This window comes from Euleptes europaea, chromosome 3 (genome assembly GCF_029931775.1).
Source record: "Euleptes europaea isolate rEulEur1 chromosome 3, rEulEur1.hap1, whole genome shotgun sequence".
Taxonomy (NCBI): Eukaryota; Metazoa; Chordata; class Lepidosauria; order Squamata; family Sphaerodactylidae; genus Euleptes; species Euleptes europaea.
This window is the reverse complement of record NC_079314.1, coordinates 10,691,647-10,711,131: the sequence shown is the minus strand read 5'-3', so window position 1 is coordinate 10,711,131 and position 19,485 is coordinate 10,691,647. Positions and strand designations below refer to the sequence as shown.

General features: G+C 52.6%; 1 protein-coding gene across 1 annotated transcript in view; it reads right to left on the bottom strand.

Annotated features, from left to right (window-relative positions):
- Positions 1-4,394: 4,394 nt before the first annotated feature.
- SPTBN4 (spectrin beta, non-erythrocytic 4) overlaps positions 4,395-19,485 on the bottom strand; it is a 56,875-nt gene continuing 41,784 nt past the window's right edge. Inside the window, exons 27-36 of the mRNA XM_056845949.1 lie at positions 17,252-17,496; positions 16,351-16,489; positions 15,937-16,021; positions 14,127-14,323; positions 13,297-13,934; positions 12,375-12,450; positions 11,508-11,791; positions 4,947-5,120; positions 4,680-4,722; positions 4,395-4,571 (exon numbers count right to left, since the gene is read on the bottom strand). Coding sequence (XP_056701927.1) covers positions 4,410-4,571; positions 4,680-4,722; positions 4,947-5,120; positions 11,508-11,791; positions 12,375-12,450; positions 13,297-13,934; positions 14,127-14,323; positions 15,937-16,021; positions 16,351-16,489; positions 17,252-17,496 — 2,043 coding nt within the window. The 3' untranslated portion in view covers positions 4,395-4,409. The remainder of the gene's footprint in view (positions 4,572-4,679; positions 4,723-4,946; positions 5,121-11,507; positions 11,792-12,374; positions 12,451-13,296; positions 13,935-14,126; positions 14,324-15,936; positions 16,022-16,350; positions 16,490-17,251; positions 17,497-19,485) is intronic.

Sequence of the window (19,485 nt, the reverse complement as noted above, 5' to 3'; positions counted from 1 at the left end):
CCCGCCCCCCCACTCTTCCTATTGGCTCTGGAGCCACTTCCCCGTGCGGCGATTGGGTGAGCGTCCTAAAGGCGGGGCTCTCTGCGCGTAAACAAACAGCGTCGTTGGCGTCGCCTTTCTTTCCTCCCGCCGATTGGCTGGGTCTTAAAGAACCCGCCGCGCCGGCATCGCCATTGGGTACGGCTCGGCCAATCGAAGGCAGCGGCCCGATAGAGTTGGAGAGACAGCAGTCGGGTTTAAAGGTCAAAGGCCGAAGCAGGTGTAGATGCTGGCCTAGTAGTAGCCGCCGGGAGGTAGACTGCACCTGGTCATGGAGGCTCTGTCGAAGGACGCGCCCCTGCCGCTGTAAGAGCCAAGAGGCCTCTCCTCCGGGGGTTTGCCTGGGCCCCTGCCGGGACCTTCCGACACCAGCGCTGAGTTGTGGCTGCGCAGAGCGAGCGGCCGATTTCCTTGCTGCCCTTTTGCAAGATTTACTTATTTATTCGGTTTCTAAACCGCCCTCCCCGGCCAGGACGAGGCTCAGGCCGGGTAACATCATTTATTTGCACATCATTTATTTGCTGGCCGCAAGAGGAGAAGGCCAAGGCCCTTCTTCACACCCAGTTAGTTATGTTAGATGCAAAAGCATTTCCCTATTTCCTAGCACAGATTTACCAAGAACAAGGGACGACTTAGGTTCTTTCCCCCCCCTTTTTTCAGAAGCAAAAGGTATATTTATTTATGCCAGCATAAGAGAGGATGTGGGTCTCCCGACCTAAAACCACACCTCTGAATTATTATACAAAATGGAGAGATACTTATACACTTTTAGAGTTCTTTGTTAGATCAGATTTCATTTGACGTAGACTACAAACGCCCCATGACACAGCATGAGCTTACCTTATTAATTAGCTCATGCCGTTTTTTCTGTACTACCTTGTATCAAGCTCTGATACTGTTCCCTACTGGCTTATATAGGTAACTACAGCCTACAGGTATTAATTAACAATTGATATTATAAACTTATATCTTTATATTTTTGGTGCTCTTATTAAATCAAATACACTGAAATTCTACACTTCTCTCAGTTACGCCTCTCCTGGGGTCCCCTGTGGTGGCGCCGCAGCATAGCAGCCCCCCCCCCTTCATGCAACTTCCTTGTGCAGTTGCGCAGGCCCCCTTGGAAGCCACTGGGGGCTTCTGGAGAGAAGAAGGAATACCTAGAAGTACTTTTGGGGGTGTAGGAAGGGTGGAAGGGCACAGGGAATAGGCTCTGGAAGAAGAAAGTCCCCAAACCCTTTTTATTTGTCGAGACCCCCATCTCTCCCCCCCCCCTTGCTGGCTGAAGGAGTTGGTCCACCTGCCCCAGTGGCATCCTTCTGGAAAGAAAGGGCCGTTCGAATGTGCAATCCTGGTAGTACCTCTACCACAAAGTGGGACTCACCAAGCTGGGTTGTGGTTCGGTCTGGGGATGTTTCCCCCCTATATTGGACATAAAAGGGGTCACGTGCCTGCCATTGGCCAAGGCCACTAGCCGGCTGCAGTTTGTGCTGGGACAGGCAAGGGACCAGATGATATTTGTGGACGTATGTTAGATGGTCCAACTCTGACCAGAACTTTCCCAAAAATTCTTTGACAGGAACATCGTTCACTGAGGGATGGGAGAGAGAGATCCTACACGGTCATCATGAAGGGGTGACCTAAGGATCTCATGTAACTAAATTTGAGAATCTTTACAAATTAGTCTCTTTCCAGGCGGGGGGGGGGTCAAAGGTTTAAAGCCCAGAGAAAGAAAGTGCAACCCAAAAATTCTGCAGTGCTGATGGTTCTTTTTCTATACAAGACAAAAAAAAGTTTATTTAAAGCAATTACAATATTTTACAGACTTCTGAATAATCAGGGAAAGGGGGAAGGGTCACGGAAGCATCAATAGATGAAACTGCCCTGACTCCCGGAGGTGGTGGCTGTGGAAACTACACTTGGAACGAGGGAGGCTGGGTCTGGCCTATGCCGGCCATGTTACACCACTGGCGAAATCTGCCCTAGAATTGTCTGTTCAGATGAGCGATGATTAAGCTGAGCTCCACCAGGCCGTAAGGAGGGCATTAACCCCCTGCTGGCCAAGCATGCAGCTGGGATTGTTCTGTGTGGACGGATGGCAGCAAGGGGATGTCCAATATCTGGAAGAAGCTGTGGGGGGGGGGGGGCGGAGCGGCTGAGCCACAGGGGCACCACCAGCGTTTTCCTTCTGAGACAAAGGACAAGTTTGATATTTTTTTTAATCCCCATGGTTAGAAATCTCTGCAGCTCTTCAGTGGTCCCTGTTTGTATAAATGCACCCGCATGCAGTGAAAGGCTGCATTAGCCTTGCTGCTTGGCTACATTTGGTGCATTTATACAATCATCCCGACCTTTGCCTGTTAAAAGGCTGTGTTAAAAATGAATATCTGCATTCACCTAACAGAGGGGACGCCTGCAAGAACGTTCTCTCTTGCATGAGACAAGGAAAAGAAAGATGCTGCCGCTGCCCCCAACTGTCTGGATTTGTGCATACAGATTGCCCCCACTTTCACCACTGCAGCTGTTGAGGGGGGGCAGGATAAATCAGAAGTCTCCTGGGCAACCCCAAAGTCTGAGTTCCCAGACCTCTGTGTTCAAAGCAAGCACTAACCTGAAGGGTGCCTGCATCTGTTTCCTCACAAGTCTCCCCTTCCCAAAAGGACAAAAAAGCTCAGGTTGGCCGGTGGCGTCCCCTTCCAGGGCAGGTTGTCCTCCCTCCATGGGCACTGGTCACAAATGGGAGGAGGGCTAGGATCTGCTCATGGCTCTGGGCCAGATATTCCACCTGCAGCCTCTTGACCTGGTGGAGCTCCGGCACTGGAGTCTGTACTTCCCTGCCCAGGTGCAGTTCTCTCCTCAGCCTGGCCATCCTATGCCCTGCCAGTTTATTGCATAAAAATACAGCTCTCTGCCACAACACCTGAGCCCTTGCCTTGCTGGGGCCCCTGCCCCAAGGAGCAGGAGTGGTGAGAGGGATATGGCTTGTTAACTGGGGGGGGGGGACTGCCCCCAACTCTCCGTTTGTTTGTGCTGGTACCTTGTGCTCTAAAAGTCTGGGCATTGCCCCAGCCTGGCACCTGGGAAGCCAGAAAGTTGCCCAGCCTCTGACTCCCTCCTTTGGGGCAGGAGCAGCAGAAGGGCAAGTCTGCCAGCACCCACCCACCCCCAGCCCACAAAGAAAGGGGGTGGCCCTCTCGTGTGGTTCTTCCCCCTCACCTGGGGGTCAGGGGCCTGTTTGGGCATGAGGCTGGAAGGAGGAAAGACGATTGCTCACCCTCTCAGCATTCCCAGGAAAAGCAGAAGCCCAGATATCCTTCCAGCATTGCATTGGAGGGAGGGCAAAAACAACCCAGTAGGGGAGATGCCTCAGAGGGGGGCGAACATACAGCTGCTAAGTCCAAGGGACCATCGAACTGGACAAAAGCATGGATGAGAAGAAGCTGACCCCCCCACACACACACACGCAAGTACCAACCTCCTTTCGGCATACACTGCAAGGCAGATGCAAGCAATTGGCTCCTGTGTTAATGGATTCTGTCAAGAGGAATCCCGATGAACTGAATGCTGACAAATGTGGGGGGGCATGCAAACACAGGGAGTTGCAGCAGTGCCTGAGATGGGACGCCCCTCCCCCACTCCGGTCAGTTAGGATTTTGCACCCAGGGCCACGAGCTGGGGGCCCATAGCGGAGAGGAAGACGTGAGGCTGGAAGGAGGGAGGAATGTGGCTCACCCTTCTCAGTGTTCCCAGAAAAAGCAGAAGAAAGCCCTGGCCCCACTGCCTCCCCCCCCCCATAAATGCATGGCTCCAGAGCACCCTGATATGGGTGACTGGGGTCCCGCAGCCCCTCACTCTTTTGCCAGGGAAGCTTCCAAGCTTGGGGGCCTCAGAGATGTGAGAACTCTGGAGGAATCAGCCGTTTGGTCAGCTGCTGGGGCAGAGATGGGGGGGCAAAACCAGACCAGATGGAGTAGGAGTGCCTATTTTTTCCCTATCCCCCTGCAAAGAAAAACAGCCCCTCTGTGTGGCTCAAGGGCCCTGTGAGTCCACTGGGGTCCTCCAGGCCCCGGCAGGTGCCACAGAGGCAGGAGGCACTGAGGCCTCGCCTGGGACCTGGTGAGCAGGCTGTCCTGGTCCCCTCACAGTCAATCCAGCTCAGGGGTGGCCACGTCTGCTGCCTGGGGGTCAGCACCTGCCCCTCTCTCACAGCAGCAGCAGACATCCCGGTCGGTGCTGGCACCAGATCTTGCTTGCCTCCTGGGGCAGCCCTGAGTCTGGCCAAGGTGGCTCTTCTGGAGGGAGGCCCCAGGCCCAGAGCTCCTGGCTTGAAGGCCGCCGTCCTCACAGCCCCCGGGCCCTGTGGGGCAGCCTCATTTCTTCCGGCCAGAGGTGCTGGCCCGGCGGTCCGCCTCTCGCTTGGGGTTGCCTTCGTCTGTCGAGGAAGTGGTGAGCAGGGCCTGGCTCCACCGCACAATCTCGGCGTGCTCTGAAATGGCCGTGGAGAGGGCCGCCAGCCAGGTCTTCATCTCCTCCTGCAGGAATAAGGGGGAGGGGGGTACACATCAGGACACTGGCCTCTCTGCACCCTATGACAGACACACACACACACAAAGGCTGTGAGAAGACTGTCAGCGTCTTACCTCTTCCTTGGCTTGCAAGAGGAATTCCCCTCCATCCTGCATCCTGCAAGAGAGAAGCGCTTGTCAGCTGGAAAGAGATGGGGTAAATGAGCTGGAAAGAGATGGGGGTCTTGCTCTCCGGCCTCCTCCCCCTTCACACTGGGGTCCCCTCCCTCCAAACCCTCCCTGCAGGCCGCCAGAGAGCCCCACCCCTCCCACCGTCTGGCCTCCTCTCTCTCGGGGCAGGAACACAGCCTCCCCACCCCCCAGCCTGGACCGCCTGCTCACTTGATCTTGAGGACGTTCTTCTTCTTCTTGTAGTCGCTGGCCACCTCGCTGGTGGCGCTTTGCAGGCTGAGCAGCGGCTCGTTGCTATGCGTGCTTCCCGAGTCCCGACCCTTGGAGTCCTTGTAGAAGCCCAGCTCCCCTTTGCTGAGCACGCAGTACAGGTTGATCCAGGACCTGCCCGGCGGGAGAGACCCAGACAGGGTGAGCTCTTCCGTAGAGCCTCCCAGGCAGACACAACAAAACACATTCAGAAAGGTTTTCTTAATTTTTAAAAAAAATTATTTCAAATATTCCCACCTGCAGATGTTTCTGGATTTAGTGGGTGTAGAAGATAAACTTTAGAGTACCAGACAGGACAAGTAGGAGAAGGGAATCCTAGTGCTCGGCTTCAGAAAACAGAGTTGCACTTACCTGTAACTGATTGAGGTCTTCCGTGCAGGCACACACTGGGACTGTGCGTGTGCAGGCCTGTTACCGGAGGTTTTTTCTACAGCTCTATCACTGGGGGTGGGGGGCAGCATGTTGGCTCCGTTATTCTGTTCCTGCCCAAACGGTCACATGTCCCGACACTGCTGCACCCTTTCCCATCATTTCCTGAGCCTCCGGAGTATCTCACCCATGCTACGGCTTATAGCAGGGTAGGAGGGAGGGAATGTGTGCCTGCAGAGAAGACCTCAATGAACATCAGTTACACGTGAGTGCAACCCTGTTTTCATTTTTGGTCTTCTGTGCAGTCCGCCATTGGGATTTTATCAAGCTCCTTACCATGGTGGAGGATCGAGGCTCTCCTTAGGGGTTGAAGAGAGAGTGGAGGATGGCTTTTCCCATTTTTTCCTCGCCTGCAGATCCAGGGCATAGTGCTTGATGAAGGTATCCGCCAAAGACCACATGGCAGCTCTGCATATCTTTAGCAATGGGACCCCGTCGAGGAAGGCTGATTAAGATGCCTGCTGTCTAGAGGAGTGGGCCTTTAAGGCCAATGGGCAAGGAAGACCTGCCCATTCATAGCACCTCTTTATAGTGAGGAGCAACCATCTGGACAGTGTCTGTGGTCTTGCCCTCTTCCTCTTATTCATGCCATAGTGACACATGAACAAGGCCAAATCCTTTCTGAACTCTCCAGACCTTTCCAGATAAAACGATAAAGCCTCATCTAGCTTTATCTAGATCTTACACATCTACCGTGTGTTCTCTAACTATCTGAGGTAGGTTTTGGGGAAAGGGTTGGCAGTATCAACTCCTGTGTCAAATGAGATTTCGAAACTACCTTTGGCATAAACTGGGCGCTAGATTTCCCCCGGGGGAAATCTTCATGCAGGGGGGATCACTGATCCTTTGTGCTGAAGCGATAGCAATGAGGAAACAGACCTGTATGGACAGCAGATGTAGTGACGTGGTGGTCAATGGCTCAAAAGTTTTAAGCATTAGTTTGGCCAGGACCAACGACAACAACCATTGGGGAACTATGGGAGTCCTAGGCAGGTATGAATTCCACTTTTTATTCTGCTTTATTCCACTTTTACCTCACCCTCCCCAGCCCAAAGGCCAGGCTCAGGGCAGCTTACAAATACAGAACAATAAAACCAATAAAAACCCTTAAAATATAAATACATTTAAAATAGCCCAAATCATTCAATAACTAGTCTCCTTGATGGTACTAAAATCACATAACAATGGTCTGCAGTATAATAGATGGAATTGATCTCAACCTAAATAGGGGGAAAGGCTCAACCGCGGGATGGGGAAAAGGACTAGGGAGGCCAGTATTTATAGGGAGAACCGTCGCTGGCCTCAACCATAAGCCCAGTGGAATAGCTCCATCTTACAGGCCCTGCGGAATTCTTGGAGGTCCCGCAGGGCCCCAATCTCATTCAGGAGCTATTCCACCAGGCAGGGGCCAGGGCAGAGAAAGCCCTGGCCCTCATCAAGGCCAGCCGGACATTCCTTGGGCCAGGGACCACCATCAAGTTGTCTATAATTGAACAAACCTTTTAGGAACTGAAAGATACTGCAGACTTGGCCAACCTGAGAAATCAGCAGTGGCTGAACATGGACTGACACAAACAGGACACAGGGTCTTATTCCAAGACACTGAAAGACTGGACAATTCTACCAACTATTTTGTCAGATTGCACAGAGAAGCCATTGAAATTCATAAACATCAGCACAACTTTAACAGAAAAGAAGAGAGTTTAAGAATGAATAAGGCTTGGCTTCCTGTCCTGAAAAACTCCAGACTAACAAAGACTACAGTCCACAATAGCCATGCAGATTAGCTTTGGACTCCACATGTTAACAGATCACTTCAGGATACAATGGTTCCACATTAACATACCACACCCTCATTAGCACATTATCTTGATACTTACAGGACAATGACTCAGCTCAAACCCAACCCCCTTCTGACTATATATATTACTCTTCCAACACACTTGACACTGAGAGACACTGTCCTTCAGTGTAACTCCTCTGAAGATGCCTGCCACAGCTGCTGGCGAAACGTCAGGAAAGAAAATACCAAGACCACGGTCACACAGCCCGGATAACCTACAAGAACCGACTTTTAGGAACTGTTTTGAAAGCTTGTGTGAGAACACTGTGGAGTTCCCCACTCTGCTTTGGAAGGCCAGAATTGAGGCCCTAGGGGGAGTTGACATATGCAAAACCCAATCCTGTTAAGTCAAGGTATGATAATAAAAAATGACAGAGGGGTCTCCACCAGACCATGCCCCCTCTTTACACCACTTCGTGAAACGAGTCCACTTCATGTCATATGACCTTGTAGACGGCTTATGAGATAGGAGCAGGGTATCTTGCACTTCTGAAGAATACTGTTCTTGGCCTAGATTCTCCACTCCATGTTAGAAGGCTGAGCACCATGGGAAGGCAAATGTTATTGACTCTCTGACATATCCCTTAGGACCAAGAACCAGACTTGTATGGGCCAAAACGGAGTGATCAGGATGCCCTGAACCTGTTCCTGTTGCATCTTCCCTAGGACTCTGGGTATGAGGGGAAATGGAGGAAAGGCATAACAGAACCTACACACACATACACATGGGATATGGAAAGCATCTCCTAAGGAGCTTGACCCTGTCCCTGCTTGGGAACAAAACAATGTTGGGCGTGGATCAAATACTGGTGTGAGGTCTCCCAATGAAGGATAGACATTGCTCTTGGCAGAGGCACTCGGACCCAGTTCCACCCTGTTTGTTTATGTAGAACATCGTTGCCACATTGTCCATCTGGAACGGGACTGAGCGTCCCCGGAACATATCTGCGAAGTGGCTAAGGGCGTGTCTCACAGTGCATAGCTCTAAAATGTTAACGTGCACCTCGAACTCCCTGCTAGACCATATCCCCTTAACTTCCTCTTCTAGGCAGTGCACTCTCCATCCCATCAGGGAAGCGCCTGTGGTTAGAGTGACCTCATGGGGATACCCTCCTGCAGGTTTTCCACCGAAGACCACCACTGCAGCATCTTTTAAGACAGATCTCAGGATTGAAAGTTTCTTATGTTGGGAATGCAATGTTTTTGCTGAAAAGGTTTTTTCAAGCAGCAACATGGTGGTGGAGGTGAAGTGCTTCATTGACCGCTTTCTTGGTTCCGACACGTACATTGACTGTTTGGATTCAACCAGGGATGGTTCCGGAAGAGCCTTCAGGCCCGACATTAGATCTGGTGGCTCAGCCACCTGGAGGGCCTTCTCCCACAGAGCAGCTTTGAGTTTGGAGGCTCCATCACTCCTTGCCTTCGGTGTAAATTTCTGGCATGCTTTGCACTCAGTCACGTTGTGGCCCTCCCTGAGATAGAACCAACAGGCTTGGGGGTTACTCAAGGCTTGGGGGTTACTCAAGTCCACATTACTAGAGGCTCAGCTAGCTTGTATACCGCAGGTCAGGAAAGGTAGTAATAACTCCAAGAGGTCACCACCATGGCTAACGGGTAAGGTGAAGGAAGCAATTAGAGAAAAAAAGTCTTCCTTCAGAGACTGGAAGGTTTGCCCAAACGAGGCGAACAGAAGCAAACACAAACTTGCACAAAGGAAATGCAAGCAGATAATTAGAGATGCAAAAAAAGATTTTGAGGGGCATATTGCTAAACACATCAAAACAAACAATATGAAATTCTTTAAGTATATTAGGAGTAGGAAACCAGCTAGGGAAGCGGCTGGACCATTGGATGACAATGGGAGTAAAGGAACTCTAAGGGAGGATAAAGCGATTGCTGAAAAACTAAATGAATTCTTCTCATCTGTCTTCACTGTTGAAGATACAGGGCAGATTCCTTCTCCTGAACAGAGATTTTGGAGAGGGGAAAATGAAGAACTGAGGCAAATAGTGGTAACAAGGCAGGAAGTCCTAGGACATCGAGACAAACTGCAAACTAACAAGTCACAGGGACCAGACAGTATTCATCCTAGAGTTCTTCAAGAACTCAAATGGGAAATTGCTGAACTTCTAACAAAGATATGTAGTATGTCCCTTTGATCAGCCTCTGTACCAGAGGACTGGAGAATGGCCAATGTAACACGCATTTATAAAAAAGATTCCAGGGGGGACCCAGGAAATTACAGGCCAGTTAGCTTAACGTCTGTTCCCGGTAAATTAGTGGAAAGCATTACTAAAGATAGAATTGTCAAGCATATAGCTGGGCAAAACCCAACATGGCTTCTGTAAGGGTAGGTCCTGTCTCACTAACCTATTAGAGTTTTTTGAAAGCGTCAATAAGCATGTGGACAGGAATGAACCTGTGGATATTGTGTATTTGGATTTCCAAAAAGCTTCTGACAAAGTCCCCCACCAAAGACTGCTAAGCAAACTTCATAGTCACGGGATAAGAGGACAAGTCCTCTTATGGATTGAGAGCTGGCTGAAAAATAGGAAGCAGAGAGTAGGAATCAATGGTCAGTTCTCACAATGGCGGGATGTGAGCAGTGGGGTGCCTCAGGGATTTGTGTTGGGACCGGTGCTTTTCAACCTGTTCATCAATGACCTGGAGTTGGGGTTAAACAGTGAAGTAGCCAAGTTTGCAGATGACACCAAATTATTTAGGGTGGTTAAAACAAAATTGGACTGTGAAGAGCTCCAAAAGGATCTCTGCATACTGGAAGAATGGGCATTAAAATGGCAAATGAAATTCAATGTGAGTAAGTGTAAAGTGATGCATATTGGGACAAAAAATCCCAACTTCACATATACACTGATGGGATCTGTGCTTGCAGCGACAGACCAAGAAAGGGATCTTGGGGTGGTAGTGGATAGCTCAATGAAGATGTCAACCCAGTGTGCGGCTGCTGTAAAAAAGGCAAATTCCATGCTGGCCATAATTAGACGAGGAATAGAGAATAAAACTGCTGATATCATACTGCCCTTGTACAAATCTATGGTGAGACCACACTTGGAATACTGTGTACAGTTCTGGTCACCACACCTAAAAAAGGATATTACAGAGCTTGAGAAGGTGCAGAAAAGAGCAACCAAAATGATTAGGGGACTACAGCAACTGTCCTATGGGGAGCAGTTAAGACGCTTAGGGATGTTTAGCTTGGAAAGAAGGCGGCTGAGGGGAGACATGACAGAGGTCTATAAAATTATGCATGGTTTGGAGAGAGTGGACAGGGAGCAGTTTTTCTCCCTCTCCCATAGTACTAGAACACGGGGTCATCTGCTAAAGCTAGAGGGTGAGAGATTCAAAACTGATAAAAGGAAGTATTTTTTCACACAACGCATAGTTAAATTGTGGAACTCCCTGCCCCAGGATGTGGTGATGGCTGCCAGCTTGGAGGGCTTTAAGAGGGGAGTGGACATATTCATGGAGGAGAGGGGTATTCATGGCTATTAGTTAGAATGGATACTAGTCATGTTGCATACCTATTCTCTCTAGTATCAGAGGAGCATGCCTATTATTTTGTGTGCGGTGGAACACAGGCAGGGCGATGCTGCTGCAGTCGTCTTGTTTGTGGGACTCCTAGAGGCACCTGGTTGGCCACTGTGTGAACAGACTGCTGGACTTGATGGGCCTTGGTCTGATCCAGCAAGGCCTTTCTTATGTTCTTATGTTCTTAACATAAGGCGTGTTCATCAGTTTGCGGGAGTTCAGCACTACAGTCAGTGCATTTTTTAAACAGACTTTTCTGGGCCATCTGGACCCGAAACCCAGCACCACTGCACTTATGGGGGTGGATAGGGAAAATGGACAACAATTTTGATGAGGAGATTTGAAGACAGACTGTTCCTGTAGGAATGATGATGCCAAGAACGAGAGGTAGTGCTGAGACATCTTGCTCCGATAGTGGCAAAAAAGGAAGTGAGGGGAAGGGGTGCAGCAGCGTTGGGACATGTGACTGTTTGGGTGGGAACGGACATAATGGAGCCGACGTACTGTGCCCCCTAGTAGTAGAGCTGTGGAAAAACCCTCTGGTAAGAGGCCTGCATGTGCGCAGTCCCCAAAGGAGACTGCACAGAAGATCGACAACGAACTGGAACATTTCATTGCCCAACTGTTGCATTTGCAAAAGCAGCCCTCCGAATCAGAGTCCCAGACCCTCGCCCACTCACCTGTTGGAGGCCTTCTTGTTTGGCCCCTCCAATTCATGCTTGCGCAGAAGGTAGCCCTCCTGCTGGACGGTGTGTGTAGGGGGAGGTGGGGGTGGGGTGCTGCTCTGGGCAGGGGCGGAACGTGACCGGCGCGCCTCCCCTGGGGGGGCATTGGGGTCCCTGGGCCGGGGCCTCCGGCGAGGCTTGGGCCTGTCCCGGGCGCGGGGTCGGTCAGGGCGGGGCGTCCTGTCAGGCAACACGTCGAGGCCGTTGGGCAAGCGAGCCGGGGAGTCCTTTTCACGAGGCTGCGGTTGAGAGAGAGCGAGAGAGAGCGCCATTCAGCTGGTGAAGGACCATGCAGCGGTAGAGGTTCAAGTCCAGGAGCACCTGAGCAACCAGCACAATTTTGGGGGTATGAGCTTCCCAGGGTCAAAGCTCCCTTCACCAGACAAAATGCCTGATAAAGGGAGCTTTGGCTTTCAAAAGCTCATTCCCTCACAATCGTGTTGGTCTCTGAGGTGCTCCTGGATTCAAATCTAGCAGTTCTACTGCAGACTAACAAGGCTACCCTCTGGAGCAAAGGCAGAGGGAAGAAGAAAAAGTGTGCCTCTGAACATGGGCAGGGTGCCCTTTGCCCACGCCCACCCGAGAGTCAGGGCTTCCTAGCTGGAAGGAGTGAGATGAGGAAGCCCTGGAACAGTTTCTGCCATACATAATCAATGAGGCAGCCATTAAGCGAGCTCAGCTGCCCTTCTAGGCACAGAGAGCCACCTTCGGCATCCCAGCCCAAGCAGTGCCCATAACGGGCTCCGTGCCACAGCAACTGCCCTGCCCCCCCTGCAGCTCTGGTGCCCACTGCAAGCACTGTCCAGGAACCAGGCCACTCACCGTAGATGGCGCTGCTGCCGGGGCCGTCGACTCTTTCTCCTGCAGCTGCTCCACGATATCGGCCAACGTCGCCTTGCTGTGGGATGGAAGGGAGAGAGCATCACCAGGGCAGCCCAGCTGGTCATCCATATGCTGGGCAATCAGAGGCTCAGCTGAGGGCTAGCTCAGAATGGGACCCACGGAAGGGTGCCCCACAAGCCTCCACAGAGCTCTAAGTCTGCTGCTTGACTGGTTCATCTCCCTCCCTCCTCTTCTGCCAAGAGGCATTGGGCCAAAGGTGCAGTGCAGGGCAAGGACCAAGACTGACTCCCTTTTTCTGGGCCAAAGCTTGGGCGGCGGGGTGGGGGGGCTGAGAGCCTCCCCCCATCACCACAGCCAGGACTAGCCCCTGGGAATGATCGTGGCTCGCTGGCAGAGCATGGGCTTGGCATGCAGAAGGCATGCAGAAGACCCTGCTCAGCCTGAGACCTTGGAGGGCCAGAAAAGAGGGTACTCAACGAGATGAACCAAGGAGGAGGAGAGTTGTTTTTTATACCCCACTTTTCTCTACCTTTAAGGAGTCTCCTCCTTAAATCACCTTCCCTTCCCGTCCTCACAACAGGCACCTTGTCAGGTAGGTGGGGTTGAGAGAGTTTGGAGAGAACAGTGACTGGCCCAGGGTCACCCAGCTGGCTTCATGTGGGGGAGTGGGGAATCAAACCCGGTTCTCCAGATTGAAGGCCGCCATTCTTAACCACTACACCACGCTGGCTCTCGAGGGCCTGACAGCGCAGAACAGAGCAACTTCACCGGGTCACCCTCAACTCCTTTCCAAATACGGCCTGTAGGTCCCGCGGGAACAACGGCCTGCCTGATTCCAGCGCAACCGGCCCTTTCTGGACCGAGCAGAGCCAGCCCGTCTCCCCCGGGGGCTCTCACTCACCCGCCCCCCCTGGGTTCGTTGCGTGGCCCCTCCTGCTCGCTGGACTCCTGCCGCTCTAAGCGCTTCTCCTGCTTCTCCCGGCGGGGCGTCTCCTGCTCGCTGGACTCCTGCCGCTCCAGCCGCCGCTCTCGCCTTTCTCGCCTGCGCTCCGTCTGCTCGGGCCGAGGCCCGTCCTGCTCGGTGGAGTGCTGCCGCTCCAGCCGGCGCTCCCTTTGCCTCTCGGCCGGCATCTCCCCCCGGCTCGCCTTGGCCTCAGCCTGCTCAGCCAGGGCCCGGGCGGCGGGAGAGAACCTCTCGGGCTTGGCAGCCTCCTCCGCAGCAGCCCTCAGGTGGCTGGCCTTCTCCAGGACTTTGGCCTCTGCCGCCGCCACCAGCCCTTCTTGCAAGCGGTCCCTCCTGGGCTGCAGCCGCTCCGGCTTCAGCTCCTGGCGCACGTAAGCGACCTTGGCCTCCACCTGCTCGAGGGGCTCGGGCTTGGCTCCGTTGAGGAGCGGCTGGGCTTCCAGCCGGCCTCGCAGCGGGTCCTTCTCGTGCGGCGGCTGCCGCTTGGCGTTCAGCTCGGTGGGGTCTGCAAAGATCTTGCGGCCCAACAGGGGCGTGGGCGGCTGCTTGCTCTGCTCGGCTTTCAGCTTCTCGATCTGTAGGGAACAGGTTAGAAGGTCTGGTGGAGGCTCTGCTCTCCCTCCACTTCCTCCCAGCCCAGGTGAGGCCGGCTGGGCAGAGGCACATCTGGCCAGAGCCCTGACCCAGCGAGGCGGGGGGCAGACCGGCCTCCATCCCCTGCCTCTTCCCCTCCAGCTGTGCCTTATGCTCTGGCTGTTAGCCCATACCGTGGTGAGGCGCCGGAGGGAGCTGAAGCGCTCCTCCCAGGCTGCGGCCGCTTTGCGGAAGGCCTCGTGGCGCCGGATGAGCTGCTCCACCTCGTCGACACTGTTCCCCAACTCCCGGCTCTTCAGCAGCGGCTCCTGGGCATTGAGCCAGGCATCGGCCACCACGGCCTCCTGGGCAAACTGGTGGACCTCCAGCACTGACAAGGAGGGAAACTGCCATAAGCCCTGGGGAGTGGGGGCAGCAGCTGGAGCCATTCCTTCCCCCAGGGACACCGACCCACTCCCCACTCGAAGCCTTTGGTGGCCTCTCCAGCACTCCACGGGGCCGGGGGCCACTCCATTCACCTGCGCAGGGTGGCTCCCACATTGCTCAGCTTTGCCTTTTAAAAAGTCAATTCTGTTGCTTTAACCAGTTTTGTAGCTGCTCATATGGATCCCAGGGGTTTTAAGCTAGGCTTGTCTTGAATTGGGGTTGCCAACCTCCAACTGGAGATCTCCTGGTATTGCAACTGATCTCCAGCCGATAGAGATCAGTTCACCTGGAGAAAATGGCCGCTTTGGCAATTGGACTCTATGACATTGATGTCCCTCCCCTCCCCAAACCCTGCCCTCCTCAGGCTCCGCCCCCAAAACCTCCCGCAGGTGGGGAAGAGGGACCTGGCAACCCTATCTTGAATGAACCCAGGGGAGCTTAAGAACATCAGAAGAGCCCTGCAGGTGAAGACCAGTGAGGGTCCGTCCAGTCCATCATCCTGTCTCACACGGTGTTCCTCTGGACAACAGGGCACATAGGCCCAGGCCTTCCCCCGATTTTGCCTCCTGGCACTGGTATTCAGAGGTTGACTGCCTCTGAATGTGTAGGCTCGCTTTAGTCCCTCTCCTCCATGAATCTTCTTTTAAATCCCTCTATGCCTGTGGCCATCACCACATCCTCTGGCAGCGAATTCCACATTTTAATCACTTGCTGTGTAAAAAAGTATTTCCTTTAGCCTCATCCTGAATCCGCTGCCCATTAACTTTATTAACTGAGATTTTTGGTGTCCGATATACCCAAAGCCAAAAATCACCTTCTTTTTTTGCACACCCTTATAGTCAAATTCTAGTATTTTGGGAGAGGGAGGAAAAAGTTCTCTCTGTCCACTCTCTCTACCTCGTGCATAATGTTATAAATTTCTACCCTTAGTCATCTGTTTTCTAAACTGAAAAGTCCCACCACATCTGGGACTCTTTAGCCTTTCCTCATAGAGCAGGTGCTCCAACCCCCTAATCGTCATAGTTTCCCTCTTCTGTACTTTTTCCAGCTCTACGATTTCCTTTTTGAGATACGGTGACCAGAAATGCACTCCGTATTCCAAAGGAGGCCATCTATACAGGAGCATTATCCTACTGGCCATTTTATTTTCAGCCCTTTTCCTAATATCCCCCAGCATAGAGTGTTGCCTTTCTCACCGCTGCCTCACACTGAACTGACGTTTTCACTGAACTGTCCACTACAACCCCGAGATCTCTTCCCCTCTCACTCTCAGCCAGTTCAGAAGCCATCAGATTAGGCTCTTTCGTTCCAATGTGCATCTCCTTACACTTGCCTATTTTGAACTTCATATACAGTGACAGGGAGGGCTTGGTATTTCCCAGGATACATTCATGGGTGACTTTTCCTTTCTTGTTTCTCTGGGCCCCTGACAAGAGTGACTCCAACCCAAAGAGCAAACTGAGACACGGTGTGCTCTGAGGAGGATCGCGGGGCATCTTGGAAGGAACCCAGGAGCTCAGCCTCCCCACCCCCACCCCCCAATCAGAAGCAGCTCACTTTGCTGCAGCCACTCCCAGTGCCGGTCCCACTTGTCAATCATCTCTTTCTTCTTGGTCATCAGCTTCTCCAGGTGGACTTTGATCTGTGAGAAGCAAGACGAGAGCTGGCTTTCAGGAGTGGGAGGGGGTTACGGGGAGCACCCCCGGCCCTGCCCCTCCTCCGGAAAGATTCCTAGAGCACCATCCCGCTTCCCTTTACAACTGCAGGGACCACCCACCTGTGATCCCTAGAGAGGTGGGCTAAGGACACTGTTAAGGCTGGGTGTGTGTCTAAGGGCCTGTTTATTCAGCTTGGATTTCTGACATGGAGGAGGGTGAGGAGGAGCAGGGTACGGCAGGAAGAGTGTACTCTCAGTGACCTTCCCAAGTGCCGCTGCCCCCCGCCCCCCCAGAACACGGGCACAGAGTTTACCTCCTCCGCGGCAGGGCTTTTTTTCAGCACCAGGGTCTTGCCCAGCTCCGCACAGGTGGCGATGTTCCTGTTGCGGGTCTCGATCTCACTCTTCAGGCCCTGGTGGTAATTCATCAGCACCTCAACAGAGGAGACGTCCCTGAAGGGATGGGATGCCAAGGAGAGAGTGAGGGGGCAGCTGGAGGAAGAGGGGAGAAGCCTGGCAGGAAGGAAACCCCTTTCCAGCGAGGCTTCTTTTGCTCGGGAACCAGCAAATGGAGATTGACCCCCGGAGAATGAAGCTTCAATGGGCTGGCTTCTGGCCAGCGACAGGGCCTGATTTCTGCCATGCAGCTCCTCTGCGGAAGGGGCTGTCAAGTCAGCTGGGGACTTCTGAAGAACTGGAGCCTCCTAGAGAGACCAGCTGCCCTTTCCAGGCTGCTTGCTTAAGGTTGCCCTGTTCCCATTCTCGGTTTTGCCGACACCCTCTAAGCAGAAAGAGGGGGAAAGAAGAGCTGGTGGTGGGCACACCTGCTCTCCCCCTCAGGGCCTTGTACAGGTGGGCAGCAGCTGGCTGACTCAGGGGTTGGCTTGTATGCCCCCATCCAGGACAGGTGGGCGGCAGCAGGTCCGCTCGAAGGTGATGTGCTGGTACCCTCTGGCATAAGTGCTTGTGACACCAGCCTTTTACCACCACTCCTTGGTGGACGGGTCTTCTGCACAAACACAGCCTGTCCAGGGCCACAGGATGAGGCTCACAGCCCCCATGCTCTAGACCAGCCTCTCCCTGAACATGGGCCTCCTGCCACAGAACCCTGTGGGCTCTCAGCCACGCCTGGCATTGGGGCACAGAGGAAGCAGGAGGGAGGCAGGGAAGACACGGCCCATCCTGTGCTCCACCCCACCTTCCTCGCTGCAGTACCTGGGCTTCTCTCCAGTGCCAATCTGGCAAATGACGGTGTCCATCCAGGAGATGAGGTCCCGCACCATGCTGGTGAAACGGATCTTGTCAGTGGTGGTGGTGACCTGCAGCCGGCAGTCTTCGCAGGAGCTCAGGAGTTCTTTCCAGGAGTGCATCACTTCCTGCTCCTTGGTCGCAATGGCCTCCGCATTCTCTCCCGCATACACAGTCCGCAGCTGGGCCGCGACTTCCTGCAGCTGCCGCACCTGGGGACATAGAACAAGGATAGTTGCCGTGCACAGAGTCCGGGCCAGGGTCCCACAAAGGCCACCTTGTCTACTCTGATGAGCAGCAGCTCTCCAGTAGAGGTACAGCTTACTTATTGGTTCATCCATTTATTTATTGAATGCCGTTTTAGGTCGCCCTTCATCCTAGGAGCTCAGGGAGACTTACATTGGTCTGTGCTCCTCCCCCCATTTTGTCCCCACAGGAACCCTGTGAGGTAGGCAGAACAGAGAGTGACTGGCGCAGGGTCTCCCAGCAACCTTCAGGACAGAGGTGCAAACCCAGCTCTCCCAGTTGCGAGTGCCATGACTCTAGCCACTACACCACATCTGGGACCAAGCAGGGACTTTCTGCACATCTGAACACATGAAGCTGACTTCTGTTGGCTCTAGCAAGGTCAGTTTTGTCTCCTCTGACTGGCAGCGGCTCTAGAGATGTGAAGGCGAGGGGGGGGATCGTTTTTTCCTGAGGCCTATTTTTCTGGTGGAAATTTTGGAGACTCATAGAATGCCAATCCTAGGCTGCAACTCTTCTCTCATCGTGTTCTTTTCGCCATGCTCAGCACCATTCTCCTCGCAAGAGAAGACTGAGGAAAAGTAGGACTTGAGCAGTTCTGCCCTCTCTTCATCACTTGTTACAATTTCACTTTCCTGTCCTTGCATTGGGCCTACCATGTCCTTGTTCTTTTTCTTACTCTGAACTAGGGTTGTGCATACCCGAACAAAAAATAAACGAGAAATAAGGTGTTTCAGCAATATTTGGGTTTCGGTTTTACTAAATGCCAAAACCTGGGGATCTCCCTGAAGCTGAATAGGCAATTACCGAAAAAGCCAAATAAATATTCGGCATTTTCGGGTTTGGCTATTCACCTTTGCTTAGATGCACAGCTCTACAGTTTTCTCCCATTTTTCTATCTTTTTTTGACTGGTTTTGAGGTCAGGCTCGTGAAATCAGAGCCAACTTGGTCTGACCAACCTTTCAGTGGGTTGATCTGGATCAAGCATCAGGGTTTTTTAAAAGATGGGGGCTCACCAAGTCCTGTCCGGAGGGATGTACCCTCCAACTAAAAAGAACCAGCTTCAACAGTTGCTCACACCACGAGGATGAGCAGCCTCCTTCAGATAGCCCCCATGGACGATATTTCGGCTGGCTCTGATATCACCCCCCCCCCGCAAAAAAAAACCTGCTCTTAAACTGGAGGTTGCCTCGAGTAGACGCTTCGTTTCCCTGCACCACAACCATCTCTTGAAATCAGATTTTTGATGACTATAATAAAGGACTGTTCACAGGATGTCATTTGCCACCAAAAGAAATGTTTTCTGTGCCTTATTTTTCTTGCATTTAAGCCATTTTCCTCAGTTGGAAGCTAATTTGCATGGACATCATGCTATGTGCCCCAGATACGAAGGGAGCCCTCAGACTTTGAGGCACCCGCCTGTCAATTGGCTCTGTCCTCTAGTCCTCGGCAATGCTGACCTTCTAAACCTGAAAACTGATGGACAGCTCGGCTTGCAAATGCCTGGAGGATGGAGACGACCCCTTTGCAGGCCCCTAAAATTGAACCCCTTGTCACAAAGCTCACTGAACTTCAGTGACCGTCTAAGGAAAGTCCCTTGCAGCCACACTGCAAGTTTGGGTACTGTACCTCCAAAAATGTCCCCACAGGTCTTCTCATAATGTGACCAAAGTACGATAGCTTCAGTTTAGTCATTTTCACTTCTAGGGTCAGTTCAGGCTTGATTTGATCTATAACCCACTGATTTGTTGTTGTTTTTTGGCAGTCCATGGTATCCATAACACTCTTCTCCAACACCACATTTCAAAGGAATCTACTTTCTTCCTATCAGCTTTATTCAATGTCCATCTTTCACACCCATACATAGTACGGTGCAGTAGTATTGGTGAAAGTGCTCATGGAGACCCTGGGTTCAAATCCCCAGTCTGCCATGGAAGGTTGCTGGGTTACTTTG